The 17,348-nt window shown below is 47.6% G+C and overlaps 1 protein-coding gene across 7 annotated transcripts in view; it reads left to right on the top strand.

Annotated features, from left to right (window-relative positions):
• Positions 1 to 17,348, top strand: part of LOC138102868 (ubiquitin-associated protein 2-like) — a 295,204-nt gene that overhangs the window by 97,497 nt on the left and 180,359 nt on the right. For all 7 annotated transcript variants that reach the window (XM_069000627.1, XM_069000633.1, XM_069000632.1 and 4 more), the window contains exons 7-8: positions 524 to 578; positions 1,770 to 1,873. In XM_069000627.1, coding sequence (XP_068856728.1) covers positions 524 to 578; positions 1,770 to 1,873 — 159 coding nt within the window. The remainder of the gene's footprint in view (positions 1 to 523; positions 579 to 1,769; positions 1,874 to 17,348) is intronic.

Genomic DNA, 17,348 nt, shown 5'->3' with positions numbered 1-17,348 from the left:
CAGTAGTTATGCTTAAAGGGGAAACAGAAGGAATGTGTTGGAACAGGTTGGTGAAAGCACAGGAGGGTAGGGGTGGGCTGAGTCAGAGAAGGAAGCAAATGGAATATTTAAATTTTCTTCTCACAGATAAGAAGCGATGGAATTTCTTGAGAGATCAAGGTATGCAGGGAGGCTGGAATTTTAAAGCATTTAGGTAAGAGGGAAAAATTAAATGAAATTTTGAACAATATCTAATGATTTGGCAATAGCAGTCTCATGGGGTGATTCTTTAGGTAAAGTCTTTTTCTTGGCATTTGGAGCTACTTCACTAGATGCAGAAAAGATAGCAAAGAATTGCAAGTCCTACTGAAACACGAAGTCTTAGATGAACTGTGGCTTACTTGCATGTGTTAGGGAAATTTGGGAAGTAAATTATATTTAACCACAGTACTTTTTTTTCTTCAACCATAATATTTTCTAATGTGATGGACTAGCAATTGGTGGCTCCTCTGCTGTTGCTGTTAAATGCTGTTTTCTCTCCTAGGGTTTGGACGTGGCAGAGGGAGAGGAACAGGGAGGTTTTCAGCCCAAGGCATGGGGTAAGAAACATGCAGAGCACAGATTTTGGCAAGGATCAAACTCACTGGCAATATTAATTGACAGTGTTGCCACTGTGTGTCTTAATATTGCTGTATGTTTGATAAACCTATATAGATACAAAAATTCAAAATGTCTTAGATTATTAATGGATTCTTTTTGTCTTAAACCAGTATTTCTACCTAGACACACCTATACAAACCTAATGTAAGTTCACTCAATGTTAATATCTCAAACTTGGGGAACCCATTTGTACCTATCAGTAGCAGCCATCAGTAGTGTCTTGGAGACTGAAAGTTTTGTGTAGTGCATATAGTTCTAGGTCAATTTAAAAAAAGATTTATTTCAGTGTAATGTAGAACTTTCAAGTTCTATATAAAACCAGAAAGACTAGTGATTCTAAACTTTCTCCTGTTTTTGAGGTTTCATGCTTTAGCTGTTTGGATGTATATTGACCCTAAAACAAAATCAAAATAAGTTACTCAGCAGCTCTAAAGTTTGTTCTCAGTTTTGGTGGAATAACTTGCTTCATGAAGTGTAGCCTCCACTACTTTCACTCAGTGTTTGCCTTTAATGACATTTCATGTAACATCAATGATGTCATGATGAACAGAAGATTCATTCTACTTTTCTGATAATTCTTCTTGTTCATACTTGTAGATGATAAACTGAAAAAAGGTTTTTATTCAGTGATCCTTTTTCACCTTTTAGCTTCATCTGTGTTTTTTTACATTGGTGTCAAGAGTGTGTTCTGAAAGTCTTACTGATGTCCCGACTCCTGTCCTGCACAGGTCTGGTGCTCTGAAAGGACATGATACTGGTTTCTCATCAGTAAGCCATCTTCTGAGAAACTATCAGCTGAGAGAGGCTTATCATTGTGCATATAAACTAATGCTTTATAAGACTGGAGGAGTAGGTATGCTGTTAACTGCTCTTTCAGGAATTGTTGGTTTGGTTCAGTTTCTCTACAGTAATTTTTTTCAGTCTATTCACTTTTTTTTCTCCCCTTCTTTTCTTCCTCTTTTACCTGTGTCTGCTTATAGAGGAAAAAATTTTGAAATCAAAACTATCAAGATAGATTATGGGGAAATCAAGAAGTTAAATCTAATGCAACTTCAGATAAAAATGATGACATCTATGTTCATTAAATGACCCATGTGTTCTCTTCCATTTTTAAACTTTTAAAACTCTAGGACATTTAACCCTGCAGACTATATGGAGTCTTCTGCCTCTGTTGGTTTTGGGACAAAATCAGAGATTTGGGAGACTGGTCAGAATGATGCAGATGATGGAACTGGTAAGATGCTTCAAGAAGTGGAAGGATTGAAATGAAGACCTGTAGCAAATTGCAGTTGAAATAACCATTCTGTTAGTGTTCAGTTAACTTCTGAAAATGTGAATACATTTCACATGACACTGATATTGGTTCATTTTTATAGTTTAATTGCTACTAATGTGCAGAGCACGTGCTGTAGCTGACTCTCTTGTTAGAATGAAGGGAAAGCAATTTGCAACTTTTTTGGTTTAATGCTAACAAACCCTTGAGACACAAAGGGATTTGAGGAGTTATTGGAAGAGTCTTGTATGTGAAGAACTGTGCTAAAGGAAAAGCCAATGCCTGAGCATTCTCACACCATTCAAGGAGTCACACACACACCACCTGAGACTTTAACTGCTTAGACCAGAGTCCCTTTGCAGCGGGCAGCTCCACTGAGCCAATGGGTGCCCCTTTCGACTCCTTGCTAACACACATTCACTCTCAGGCATGCTTCCTCCTTCTTCAGGCTTGACCCTAGGTTTCTGTCTTGGTTTGAAAGACAGGTGTCTGCTAAGGAAAGCAGGAGCCTCCCTTGGAATGGAAAATATGACTCCCTTCCCTCCAAATTATTATAGCTTTGAAATTATGGGGCTTTCAGGCAAAGATATGAGAAAAAGGAATAACGGCTCTTTATTAGTCTGTGTATGTATAACAAGGCAAACAAACAACAACCATGGTAACAACAACAAACAAGAACAGAAAACCCAATAAACAGTTTCTTCCTGCTCTTTAAGCAATTTCCCCTTTGGTGTAGTTACAGTTGCAGCCTGCAGGTGTGCTGGCAGGCTCTCGGCAGGGCAGGTGCAATGACTCCCCCCTCGGCTGCAGGGGGCGCTGTGGCGCAAGTCCAGCCATCTTTTCTCCAATGCGGACAATGGTGGGCACAGCTGGCAGAAAGGGATGGAGAAGGGGCTTCCTTTACGAACCCACAGGGCCAGCCGATTCCTGTGACCCTTCTGGATAGCAAAAGGAGCTGTAGCAGGGACCTCAGAGTAGCAAGCTGGGAAGGCAGGGATGAGCAAAGTCCCGGAATGTTAGATGAGATGTATCAGAAACTCAGCAGCTGTAGCTGGAACCACGGGGCACCTGGGCAGGCAGGGGGTGTGAGTTACAGTGCAGCAAAGAAACCTTAGAGCATTGGCAAACGGTGGGGCCTGGGCAGTGGCTGCCCGGCTCCCGAACATGGACAAGAGAGAGAGAGACTCCCTTGGAGGGGGAGTGGGCTCGGGGATCCCGGGGTTTTCCCCTGAGGCACCCGAGCAGATGGTGAAAATTCTTTTTTAGTGAGGTAGGGTGTTAATAAGGTCCCAGTTCAGTGGCTGCTCCCATGAACAAAAGCTCACCCCACGACAGAAGAAGCAGGACCAGGCAGCGTCAGCGAATTCCCCCCCAGGCAGCAGATCAACCATCCTCCTCTGAAGCAGAGAGAGAGAGAGAGACAGAGGTAGGAGCTGTACCCAACCCCTTTTCCCCAGCCCAATTCTCAAAGTATCTCTGCCCTTCCCAGAGAAACCCCCAGGTAAAAAGAGAGAGTAGCCAGCTGGACCCCTCCCCTGAGCTGTGGCCACTTCTTTTGTCTCTCTTAAGTGTCCAGTCATTATTGTCTCCTAGCAACACATATGCAAGAAAATTCTTTAAGAGAAAGAAACAAAAGGAAGAATCCTAACCCCCAACAGTTTCCCACAGCAGAGTCTCAGGTATCTGAGTTTATAAAAATAAATAATTTAAGAGCGGTACAACAGCAGGTCAACTCGACCTGGGTGCTTCTGGAGAGGGCCCCCAAACAAAGAAAACCCTAGACTTTTATGCCCTCACAGTCTATGCACACGTTCTTCACCCATTCTTCACATACCTTGCACATACCTCTTGGTCTAATGGTGATTTTTGGTCTGGGGTCTTATAACCCTTTACTGAATGCTTTCTCTGTGTCCACAAAGGCCACTAACTGTTTTTATCTTGTCAAGTCGCAGCTTCTGCTGATGGTTGTAGCCTTTTTATCTTCTGGTTTGTACTTCCTGTGCACTAGCTCAGTTGACAGAGCATGGAAAACTGAAAAGTCTTTGATTTAGAGTAAGCACTATGTAGCAACAACTAAAACATCAGTGTGTTATCAACATTATTCTCATACTGAATCCAAAACACAGCACTGTACCAGCTACCGAGAAGAAAATTAAGTCTATTCTAGTCAAAAGCATATCTAGGTGAAAGTGAATTTTTTTGCATGTCACATTAACATAAATTCTGTTTACTTGAAATCCAGTGTCCAACCATACACAACTGGAATTAAATGTTAAACAACAGTTAGTAGCATTAGGACAATGAACTTTCCTCTTGCTGATTATCAAAGTTAGATTTTGAGCTGTATCCGATTTGCAAAAAGAGAGCTCTTTCATTGGGTTTTCCAAGGGTTTGGTAAGCCCGTCCCATAAAAGTCTATGTCACATACCTCTCCTTTAGTCTTGGTAACTTTATACCACAGTGGGTCATCCATTGGCTTTATACTGAGCCATGCAGTTGGGGTCCTCTGGGTTAACAGCACCAAGAGTAGTGAGATGCTCCACTTCATGTCTTTGGTGTATAGATTCTTTCCAATGCAGATATTTGTTAGCTGGTTGGTTATTCATTGCTCATTTGACATGGGAATGGTATATCCAATTTTCTTTTCATAAAACTTTAAAAGCAAAATTAGAACACAATAAGACAGTATATGACCTCTCACATTTGGGTTCTAATTTGGATTTTTGTGAAAATACCTTATGTCTTGGTTTGAAGACAGGTGTATGCCAAGGAAGGGAGGAACCTCCCTTGTAATGGAGAATATGACCCCCCCTCCCTCCAAATTAATATGACTTTGAAATTAAGGGGCTTTCAGGCAAAGATATGGGAAAAGGAATAACAGTTCTTTGCTAGTATGTATAACAAGGCAAACAAACAACAACAGTGGCAGCAATAACAAACAAAATCAGAAACCCAGTAGCAGCTTTCTTGACTGCAGGCACTTTCTCCTTTGGTGTATTTACGGTCACAGCCGGCAGGGGCGCTGTTTGCCCCCAGTCAGGTAGGGCGGGTGTGATGATTCCCCTGCGGCTGCAGGGGGCCCTGTGGCATGAGATTCGGCAGTCTCCCTCCACGCAGTAATGGCGGACGCAGCCAGGAGAAAATGGATGGAGAAAAGGCTCAGGGTAGCAAGCTGGGAATGCAGGTATGAGATGAGTCCCGGAGTGGTAGATGAGATGTATCAGAAACTCACCTGCTGTAGCTGGAACTGCATGATGTCCTGGCAGGGCAGGGGGTGCAGAGCTACAATATAGCAAAAACTCAGAGCAGTGGCAAAAAAATCTGGCGGGGGCGGGGCAGTAGCAGCTGGGCTCTGATCAGGGCAGGGAAAAGCTCCCTGGGAGGGGGAAAGGAGCTCAGGGATTATTACTGTGTCCTGCAGCCGTAAGGAGAGGAGAGAGATCCAGCAGGCAGGAATTGTGCAGCAAGATTGATTTATTTAATTATTTTACAAACTCTTTTATAGACTTTTTTCTTCATAGTCTAATTGGACAAAGGATCAGCCACCCCCTGGGATGATTGGCTAAAATCCTAAAACATCCATTGTCAAAATATTATTCTACTGTACCATAAACAAGGCTTTGCAAGGTCGCCTGTGTTCATAGTTTACAGAACTTCTGCTATTATCTTCATGAGAGAGAAAAGTATCTCATGGGCTTAGAAAGGAGCAGGAAAATTTCTTGCTAACAGCATTTTTGCATCCACAAGGGATCCCCCTTTTTGTTTTATAAGATAACAATTCTACTTTTAATCCTAAATAGAAATCTACATCAGTTATTAATTCTAAATATGTCCTTAAGGCTTAAACTATCTGACTCCATAACAAGAATTTTAAAGTTCACTCTCTGCTTGTGGAAGGACCAGTCCAGTCTCTGCTTGTAGAAGGACCATCAGCCTGATGGTTGACATCCTGGTCATCATCAGAAGAGTCATTAGGCTGATGATCTACATTCTGGTCGCCACTTGGATGGTTGGCATTCTGGTCATCATTTGGAGGTTGCCTGTTCTGCCGCTGGTGCCGTAGGTCAGGGCGAACGTATTTTGAAGGTAGCCACCGTATCCCGGTATCTGTGGAAACGCAAGCATACCCACAACCCCAAACAATAAGCTCATGTGGGCCTTCCCACTGGTTAGTGAGTAAATTCCGTACCCAGACTTTTGCCCGGGGCAGTTGTCTGTTGCCTGCAGACGGCAATGAGAGAAAATGATTCAGAATAACAGGATTATTTGAATTTTGTGGTACTGTAAGGTGATTAATTGTATACAAAGCTTTTGCTAGTCGGCTCTGTGGGGTTTCTCCATGCATTCCCCTTTTCTGCTTGCCCAAAACACGCTTCAAGGTACCATGAGCGCGTTCAACAATGGCTTGGCCAGTAGGAGAATGTGGGATACCAAAGGTATGGTCTACACCCCATAGGTGTAAAAACTGCTGCGTCTTCTCCGAGGCGTAGGCAGGACCATTATCAGTTTTCACAGAAGCTGGCACGCCCAGGACTGAGAAAGCCAATTTCCAATGGGCAGTGACATCACGGCCCTTCTCTCCAGTGTGAGCAGTAGCCCACATAGCCGAGGAGAAAGTGTCAATAGACACGTGCACATATTTCAGCCGACCAAATTCAGGGATGTGAGTTACATCCGCTTGCCAAATCTGCAAGGCTTTTAGCCCTCTGGGGTTTACCCCTGCTGGCAAAGGCGCAGCGAGTCCATGACAGTCAGCACAAGCGCTGACAATGTCGCGCGCCTCGGTTGGCATTAAATGAAACTGCTTCTGCAGGGTATGTGCACTTTGATGGAAGAAACCGTGCGATGCCTTGGCTTGTGCAATTTTGTCAGGCTGAGGCCCTACCCATGCAGGGTTGGCCAGCATGTCAGCCCTGGCATTGCCTTCCGTTAGAAACCCTGGTAAATTGGTGTGGCTTCGAATGTGCAGAATGTAATACGGATGCACTCGAGCCTGAATTGCAGACCACAAGGTTTGCAATAGTGAAAACAGAGCTGCATTGTTCACCTCCTTCAGAAATGAACAATCTAAGCGTTGGGTGATATCTGCTACATAAGCAGAGTCAGTAACCAAATTCAAAGGTACATGTGAGAATTGTTGAAAAGCCATGATAACAGCCCTTAATTCGACTAACTTAGCAGAGCCTGACTCATGTTCCTTCAGCACCTGCCATTCAGATCCCTCCCTCATGGTAACAATGGATTTCCCAGGTTTCCCAGAACCATCTGTAAGGACAGTGGGTCCGTGCACGGGCACTCGGCTATTTCTCGGCCGCAAGGAAAGTATGGTCGATTTTGCCAGCTGCGTTAATTTATGGCTGGGCAGATGGTAAGTGATCTGCCCTGAAAAGTTTTGCAGCGCACTTTGCAAAGGAGCACTATGGATAAAGCTCTACTCAAAGTATTCCTTCAAGATTGGAATGTTAATTACTGCAGGATCCGCAGCCATCAGTTGCAAACACTGTTGGCGGCATTTGATTATCAGAGAAGCGACCAATTCAAACACTGTGGTCACAGTCCTTTTCGGCTGGTAAGGCAAAAAGACCCATTCTAGAATATGCAAAGGATCAGGCCATTGTGCATTCCACTGGCCAATGATACCTGTAGGATGGAGGTCTGGAATAGTAATGAAAACAGTGATAGCAATGGAGGGATCCACTCGATAAACCTGACGAGCAGAAACAGCCCGTTGGACCTCCTGCAGCACTCGTCGCGCTTCCGGAGTCAACTCCCAAGGTGAATTCAGGTCGGGGTCCCCTTTTAATATATTAAAAAGCGGGGAAAGCTGCTTTGCAGTTAGACCTAGATAAGGTCGTAACCAATTGATGACACCCAGCAGTTTCTGAGCATCATTCAAGGTTTTAAACGAATCTGGGAATTGCACCTCTTGGCATTGGATAGTTTGGTCCAAAATTTTCACTTCTAAATATTTCCAAGGAGGATGCTATTGAACTTTCTCCAGAGCTACCTCTAATCCATAGGCATGCAGAGCAGCTGAGGCTGTATTCTCAGCAGCTCATCCTGGGTGGATGCTGCCACCATTATCTCATCCATGTAATGGTAGCAGCATGCATCAGGAAACTGCTTGCGAACACCGGCTTAAGCTTGGGTGACATACCACTGACAGATAATTGGGCTGTTCCTCATCCCTTGAGGGAGGATCTTCCATTGGTATCTCTTAGCAGGTTCAGCATTGTTAACGGCAGGCACAGTAAAGGCAAATTTTGGTTTGTCATCAGGATGCAAAGGAATTGTGAAAAAACAATCCTTCAAATCAATGATCAGGATGTCCCACCCCGTAGGAATCATGGTGGGAGAGGGCATACCAGGCTGCAATGCCCTCCATACCTTCCATTACTGCATTAACTTTACGGAGGTCCTGCAATAATCTCCATTTCCCTGATTTCTTCTAAATTACGAAAACAGGAGTATTCCAGGGGCTAGTAGAAGGCTCAATGTGCCCCTGTTGTAACTGTTCCTAAACCACCTGATGAAGGGCGTCTAACTTCTCTTTTGGTAGGGGCCACTGCAGCTCAAAGATTGGTGTGTTCGTCAACCACCGCAAAGGCAGTGTAGGATACTGTGCGCCCTTACGCACAGTGACGCCTGCTAAAAGTTTGTCCCAATCTGTACCCCCCAAGCTGCCAACATGTCCCGTCCCCAAAAGTTAAGGGAAGTGGTACTAACATAAGGCCTAATTGTAGGTGTGCAGCCCTCTGGGTCCCTCACCATCACAGGCCGTTCGCTAAAATAGCTCTGTGTGGTTCCTCCTAATCCTGTGATGGCCGATCCCACCTGGGCTAAAGGCCATGAGGGAGGCCATGCAGAGAAGGAGATGATAGTTACATCAGCACCCGTATCAATCAAACCTCGAAGCTGAATCCGAGGTGGACGGGCGTTCAGCAGGACCAGGATACATGTCATCTGTGGCCTTTGGTCAGAGATGTCTGCAGTCCAGAAGGCCTACGGAAGTCCCGTAGATCCACTATTACCGCAGGCCTGGTTCCTACGGTATATCACCGTGTCCCGCAGCCATAGGGAGGAGGAGGAGGAGAAGATCCAGCAGGCAGGAATTGTGCAGCAAGATTGATTTATTTAATTATTTTACAAACTCTTTTATAGACTTTTTTCTTCATAGTCTAATTGGACAAAGGACCAGCCACCCCTTGGGGGTGATTGGCTAAAATCCTAAAGCATCCATTGTCAAAATATTTTCTACTATACCATAAACAAGACTTTTCAAGGTTGCAGGTGGCTTGGTTGTTTACATTCCCTGCTACCTCTTCTGTGACAGAGAAAAGTCTCCCACGGACTTAGAAAATAACAAGAAAATCCTTGCTAGCAGCATTTTTGTATCTACAATTCCCCCTTTTTGTTTTATAAGATAACAACTCTACTATTAATCCTAAATAGAAATCTACATCAGTTATTAATTCTAAATATGTCCTTAAGGCTTAAACTATCTGACTCCATAACAAGAATTTTAAAGTTCACTCTCTGCTTGTGGAAGAACCAGTCCAGTCTCTGCTTGTAGAAGGACCATCAGCCTGATGGTTGACATCCTGGTCATCATCAGAAGAGTCATTAGGCTGATGATCTACATTCTGGTCGCCACTTGGATGGTTGGCATTCTGGTCATCATTTGGAGGTTGCCTGTTCTGCCGCTGGTGCCGTAGGTCAGGGCGAACGTATTTTGAAGGTAGCCACCGTATCCCGGTATCTGTGGAAACGCAAGCATACCCACAACCCCAAACAATAAGCTCATGTGGGCCTTCCCACTGGTTAGTGAGTAAATTCCGTACCCAGACTTTTGCCCGGGGCAGTTGTCTGTTGCCTGCAGACGGCAATGAGAGAAAATGATTCAGAATAACAGGATTATTTGAATTTTGTGGTACTGTAAGGTGATTAATTGTATACAAAGCTTTTGCTAGTCGGCTCTGTGGGGTTTCTCCATGCATTCCCCTTTTCTGCTTGCCCAAAACACGCTTCAAGGTACCATGAGCGCGTTCAACAATGGCTTGGCCAGTAGGAGAATGTGGGATACCAAAGGTATGGTCTACACCCCATAGGTGTAAAAACTGCTGCGTCTTCTCCGAGGCGTAGGCAGGACCATTATCAGTTTTCACAGAAGCTGACACGCCCAGGACTGAGAAAGCCAATTTCCAATGGGCAATGACATCACGGCCCTTCTCTCCAGTGTGAGCAGTAGCCCACATAGCCGAGGAGAAAGTGTCAATAGACACGTGCACATATTTCAGCCGACCAAATTCAGGGATGTGAGTTACATCCGCTTGCCAAATCTGCCAGGCTTTTAGCCCTCTGGGGTTTACCCCTGCTGGCAAAGGCGCAGCGAGTCCATGACAGTCAGCACAAGCGCTGACAATGTCGCGCGCCTCGGTTGGCATTAAATGAAACTGCTTCTGCAGGGTATGTGCACTTTGATGGAAGAAACCGTGCTATGCCTTGGCTTGTGCAATTTTATCAGGCTGAGGCCCTACCCATGCAGGGTTGGCCAGCATGTCGGCCCTGGCATTGCCTTCTGTTAGAAACCCTGCTAAATTGGTGTGGCTTCGAATGTGCAGAATGTAATACAGATGCACTCGAGCCTGAATTGCAGACCACAAGGTTTGCAATAGTGAAAACAGAGCTGCATTGTTCACCTCCTTCAGAAGGGAACAACCTAAGCATTGGGTGATATCTGCTACATAAGCAGAGTCAGTAACCAAATTCAAAGGTTCCTGTGAGAATCGCTGAAAAGCCATGGTAACAGCCCTTAATTCAACTAACTGAGCAGAGTCTGACTCGGATTGGTGTGTTAATGAACCACCATAAAGGCAGTGTCGGATACTGTGCTCTCTTACACACAGTGACGCCTGCTAAAATTTGTCCCAATCCGTACACCCCAAGCTGCCAACACATCCCGTTCCCAAAGATTATGGGAAGTGGTAGCAACATAAGGCCTAAGCATAGCTGGGTGCCCCTCTGAGTCCTTTACCACCACAAGCCGTTCGCTTAAATAGCTCTGTGTGGTTCCTCCTAATCCTGCAATGGCCGATCCCACTGGGGCTAAAGGCCATGAGGGAGGCCATGCAGAGAAGGAGATGATAGTTACATCAGCACCCGTATCAATCAAACCTCGAAGCTGAATCCGGGGTGGTTGGGCGCTTGGCAGGACCAGGGTACATGCCATCTGTGGCCTTTGGTCAGAGATGTCTGCAGTCCAGAAGGCCTGCGGAAGTCCCGTAGATCCACTGCCGTTATCTTCCTGAGTTTGTTCTACCCTGGGGACACAAGACTTGAAAGGCACTGATTTAGCAAGGCAGGTCTTTTCAGGAATAGTTACAGGGGGTTTTTGGGTGGAGACCATAGCGCAAATCTGACCTTTAAAGTCAGCATCAATAATTCCTGAGTGCACTAAGATTCCTTGATGGGCAACGTCAGGTTTTCCCACCAGCATCGCACGGGATCCCCGGGCTAAGGGTCCATATGCATCCAAGGGAACCTTATAAATATCGCTAGAGTCTAAGACGACTGCGGCTGCGGTGTGGACGTCAAACCCGTCTGATCCGTGGGTGCTGTCTGATCCCTGGGTGCCGTCTCTAGGGTGGTGTCGCGGGTTGGGTTTGTAACCAGGCAGAAACACCAATTTAGTGTAGTGGTTTGGTCTAAAATACTCATTACTGTTTATCTTCTGTGAGATAAGAATTAGGAGAAATGCAAAGCAGGCACCAACTTGAATGAATATAAAGAAGTTTATTAACAGACCTAAAAGAAGAAAAGAAAAAAAAATTATACCACCTTCAGAACTCTCCTCCTCCCCCCACCTTCCTCCCTTCTCCTGCTGACAATGTAAAGACAACCCTTAAGATGTTCAGTCTGTTTATCACTTCCATAATAACCTTGTTCAGTCCATTTAGAAAGAGAAGTCTCTTTTTGCTCGTGCAATGAAAACAGTATCACACCGAGACAGCCACCCACTTCCAAATATTGTTCAGTCCATTTAGGAAGAGGAGTCTCTCTGCTCGCAATGTGAGTCCCTTCCCCCGACTTGCAGCTTTTCCCGCAACTGCTTTCGAGGGTCCACTCTTGAAGTTTTTTGGGGTACAATTTTAAGGTTGAGCCGTTCAGAAACAAAAAAACCAGAGGCCCTTCTTCTTCCCTGGGAGCAAAGGGTCTTCCTCATCTTCATCTTTAAGACTATCTCTGGAAGCATCTCTAGGAATTGAGGTTTTTCTCCCTTCCTCTTTGGAGCAAAAGTCCTCATCTGGTTCATCTGGTTCATCTCTCTCTCTGTCCAAACTTCTCATGAAATTACAGCTGCGTCAGCACCTGCTTATTGCTTACGAGTTGAACACTCCACCCCCCATATCTTCATGAAGTTACAACGGGATACTCTGATATATCATAGCTTCACAACAGACTTTCAGCTTTAAGCATCTCCTCTCTCTCTTCCCTCAGGTTTTCAGCTCTTCACAGCACTAAAAGGGTTAATCTCACCTCGGCCTTGCAGCTGGAATGTGGCTTATCGCTGTTGGTCACCTGACCTCTGCTGGACAGAGGTGCCGCTTTGCTGAAATCTCGGCCGCAGTGGAGGGGGGGGGCTTCCGAGCCTCTCTGGCCGCCCACAGCAGGGCAGTGGGGGGGGGGGGGGTTCCAAGGCTGGAACAGGCCCATGGCTCCAGGCTGGCCGTGGCCCGGCCCGGCCTGGCCCAAGCAGGGCCTGGCCGGGCCTGCTGGCCCCTGCACGGGGCCTGCAGCCACCTGTCCCAGCGCCGGAAACGAGAGAGAGCTTGGGGGGGAGTTTGTCTATTCTTAAGTGTGTATCACAGAGGCGGTCACAACTTTAAGTGGCTTAAAGAATTGTCCATATTCAAACTGGCCAGCTGATAGGTTCTATCAGGTCCCAGAGGAAGCTGTAAGCACCCCTTAGCAAGGATATCCCTTCCGGGACTATGCTTGCTAACCTATGACAGGTGGCTGGGTAGGCCTGTCCCTGTACCTGTGCCACTCTCTGGGGGAGCGACTGCATCGGAGAGCAATTCCCCCTCCTTGCACCCTGGCGGAAGTTTCCCAACAACGGCCGACCATCGGCATGAGTCCGGGATCTACAGTAGCCTGTGCAATGCCCTGGCCTGCCACACCTCTTGCACTGGGGGATCGGTGTGTTCTCTTTTTGGCTCGGGTTAGGCCGCTTCCGTTTCTTCACCTGTTTTGGTGGCTTTGGTTCACGACCAGAAGATGCGTGAACAGGCTGCAGGAAAGCAGCCAAAGCAGACCTTTTCTGGTTCCCAGATCCCACCTTAGCGCAGGCCTCGACCATGTCTGTTACCTCAGGGTCCCCTGGTAAGGCATCTATGATTTTTCTGCACTGTTCGTTTGCGTTATCTCTCACTAACTGCCTTAACGACATCTGTCTTAACCCATCATCCTCAACCTGCTTCTTGAGAGAAGCAGCGACTTTCTCTACAAAAGAGAGGAATGATTCTGATTTGCCTTGAACTATTTCAGTATATCGCTTTCTGGGCGCAGACAACTCTATGGTTTTCAACAGAGCAGCCATGCCAACCTGCTGAGCTTGCTGCAGGATGCTAGAGGACAAGTTATCCTGTACACTGGGATCAGAGAAGGGACCAGTCCCCATAAGAGCATCCACTCCTGCTGTCTGTCTAGGATCAGCAGCAGGGAGCTGCATATTTGCTAATGCAGTCTTGCCGGCCAGCTTTCTCCAGGTTTTCTCAAAAACTGTAAATTGTACAGGTTGAAATAGAATTTGACCTAAGTGTCTGATATCAAATGGAGAAAGCAAATCTGTATTTATCACCCTTATTATCTGCATAACCTCAGCAGAACCTGGCCCATATTGTGCCACCTTGGATTGCAGGTCCTGGGCAACTTTCCAAGCAATTACCTCATGCTTGTCATGCTCCCCTGAATCTGGGAGAGCCTTATACACTGGGAAAGCTTGGATCTCCCCTTTAGGGGAAGCACTACCATCCTGAACTTCTGGCACAGCCTGTGGATGGAGCGTAACAGCTCCCCGGTTACCCCCAGAATCCTCAGATCTATATGGCATTCCAAGGATTTCTAATGACCTCCAGTCACCCTCCTCCAATGCTCGCATCTTAAGGGACTCCAAGAAGCGATTATAATGAGTCGGACGCACTGTTACTGTGCAGTCCTGAAAGGTCCAGGGGCGAGACCGGCGCAGCCTTTTTCTTCGCCGCGCGGCTACAGCCGCCTGACGACCTGGGGCCAGCACCTCATCTGCCTCACTGCCTGACGAGGAATCATCAGGCAAAGGCAACTTTGGGGTGCTGGGAGTGAACAGAAATTTACGTGGAGGGGCACTTTGGCTAAGTTCGCTAGAGGCAGAACAGACAGGACAGCCTACAGCTGGCTGCGCGGCAGTTTTAACACCAGTTTCTATACGGGAGGCCGTCTCGGCCAGCCCTGACCAAACTGGTACTGGAACTTCTGTCGCCGTCTCTGGGGCTACAGCTGCTCTCGGCGCCGCCGCCTCTGGCACAGCAGCTGCGTTCGGTGCGGTCGCCGCTGCCGCTGCTGTTTTGCGCTCCCCAGTCGCGCCCTGCGCTGCCGCCGCCGGCCCGTTCTTAGGGGTCGCTCTGGGCGCCGCTGCTCCTGCCCGCTGCTCCGCAGCCGCCGCCTCTGGCCACGTCTCCGCAGCCGCCGCCGCTGCCGGGTTTTCCCGTGGCTGCGCCGCTTCCAGGTTCGCCGCCGGCCGCGCCGTTTCTTGGCTCGGAGCCGCGTCTCCCGCAGATGGCGGGGGGTGTGCGGGCGGCGCGGGCGGCGCGGGCTCGGGCATTCGCCACTCTAGCAGGGTGAGGAGTTCCTCCATCCTTCGGGATAGGTTTGGCAGCTCCTTCAGCAAAGGCGGATGCTGCATTAAGAAGTCAATGGCTCAGTTCTGCGACTGCGCAGAACAGTCCAGCGCCAGGGAAGGCAGCGGACCACACCCAGGGAGTCCCGGGGCAGGCACGCCCAGCACTACGCCGGCTAAGAAGTTAGATCCAGGTGCGTAAGGAACCGAGCTAGGAGCCTCTCTGGGCATCCAAGTGGCTAAGCCGCTGATCTGAGGCCCTGGATAAGTCGTGGCCGCCCCCCAGCCGAACGGCAAGGCAGGCTGTGCGCCATCTCGCTGCCCTGACCCCCCCTGCCTCTGGCGGCGCGGGGTTCCTGGGGGCTGTGGAATCCTGCGATTGTGCAGGGTGAGCCGGCGCAGGCTCTGCCTGTGGAGCCGGGGGGGTTTTTCTGAATCCATTATCATTTGCCCCGGAAACCCAGCCAACGGGGCCCCCCTCGGACATTCCTCCATCACTCATCACCGAGATAGGCGAGCCAGACCTGCTATCACAGTCAAGGTCTGTCAGCAGGATAAATAATGAACGCCAGGTTTTGTATAATTCTAACGCTGCTGAGTCCCCAGTCGGGAGCTCCTGTCGGACAGCGCATCCGAGTTCCTATCATAAGGCAAAGTCCAGGGCCCTATCTCTGTCCATGGAAATCCCTTTTAAAGTAGCCCAGTCTAATAATTCCCGAACTGAGTTTTCAGGAATGGAGGTGTGCAATATGCTAAACACACCTTTCCAGACCAGCATCGCAGCTTCAGTTTGTGAGCCGCTGTTTGCCATTTCTCAGTTCTGTCGGACCTCCCGGTCCCGGGGGGCAAAGGGGAGCAGCGTACCTCTAGGGGAATTCGGCTTGGCTCGCAGCAGCAGGACACGTCAGAGAGTGCAGATCACGTCGGGGCAGCACCAAATATTACTGCAGGCCTGGTTCCTACGGTATATCACGGTGTCCCGCAGCCATAGGGAGGAGGAGGAGGAGAAGATCCAGCAGGCAGGAGTTGTGCAGCAAGATTGATTTATTTAATTATTTTACAATCTCTTTTATAGACTTTTTTCTTCTTAGTCTAATTGGACAAAGGACCAGCCACCCCTTGGGGGTGATTGGCTAAAATCCTAAGACATCCATTGTCAAAATATTTTTCTGCTATACCATAAAAAAGACTTTTCAAGGTTGCAGGTGTCTTGGTTGTTTACATTCCCTGCCACCTCTTCTGTGAGAGAGAAAAGTCTCTCACGGACTTAGAAAATAACAAGAAAATCCTTGCTAGCAGCATTTTTGTATCTACAATCCACTGCCATTATCTTTGTGAGTTTGTTGTTCTATCCTGGGGACACAAGACTTAAAAGGCACTAATTTAGCAAGGCAGGTCTTTTCAGGAATAGTTACAGGGGGTTTTTGGGTGGAGACCACAGCACAAATCTGACCTTTAAAGTCAGCATCAATAATTCCTGAGTCCACTAAGATTCTTTGATGGGCAACGTCAGGTTTTCCCACCAACATCGCACTGGATCCCTGGGCTAAGGGTCCATATGCATCCAAGGGAACCTTATAAATACCTCTGGAGTCTAAGACAACTGCGGCTGCGGTGTGGACGTCAAACCCGTCTGATCTCTGGGTGCTGTCTCTAGGGTGGCTGGGTAGGCCTGTGCCTGTACCTGTGCCACCCTTTGCGGGAGCGACTGCATCGGAGAGCAATTCCCCCTCCTTGCACCCCACCAGAAGTTTCCCGACAGCGGCCGACCATCGGCATGAGTCTGGGATCTACAATAGTCCGAGCAATGCCCTGGTCTGCCACACCTCTTGCACTGGGGGATTGGTGTGTTCTCTTTTTAGCTCGGCTTAGGCCGCTTCCGTTTTTTCGCCTGTTTAGGTTTCTTTGGTTCACAATCAGAAGATGTGTGAACAGGCTGCAGGAACGCAGCCAAAGCAGACCTTTTCTGGTTCCCAGATCCCACCTTAGAGCAGGCCTCAACCATGTCTGTGAGGTCAGGTTCTCCTGGTAAGGCACCTATGATTTTTCTGCACTCCTCGTTCGCATTATCTCTCACTAACTGCCTTAACAACAAGTGCCTTAGCCTGTCATTGTCAACCTGCTTCTCAAGAGAAGCAGTGACTTTCTCTACAAAAGAGAGGCATGACTCTGATCTCCCTTGAATTATTTCAGTATATCGCTTTCTAGGAGCAGATATCTCTATGGTTTTCAACAGGGCAGCCATGCCGACCTGTTGAGCTTGCTGCAGGATGCTAGAGGGAAAGGTACCCTGTAGATTGGGATCAGAGAAGGGACCAGTCCCCATAAGAGCATCCATCCCCACTGCACGTCTAGGATCATCAGCAGGGAGCTGCATATTCCCTAATGCAGCCTTGCCGGCCAGCTTTCTCCAGGTATTCTCAAAAAGTGTAAATTGTACAGGTTGAAATAGGATTTGACCTAAGTGTCTGATATCAAATGGAGCAAGCAAATCTGTATTTATCACCCTTATTATCTGCATAACATCAGCAGAACCGAGCCTATGTTGTGCAACCTTGG

This window comes from Aphelocoma coerulescens (genome assembly GCF_041296385.1).
Source record: "Aphelocoma coerulescens isolate FSJ_1873_10779 chromosome W unlocalized genomic scaffold, UR_Acoe_1.0 ChrW_unloc_scaf_3, whole genome shotgun sequence".
Lineage (NCBI taxonomy): Eukaryota > Metazoa > Chordata > Aves > Passeriformes > Corvidae > Aphelocoma > Aphelocoma coerulescens.
The sequence above is the reverse complement of the archived record's forward strand: the minus strand, read 5'-3'. Positions and strand labels throughout refer to the sequence as shown.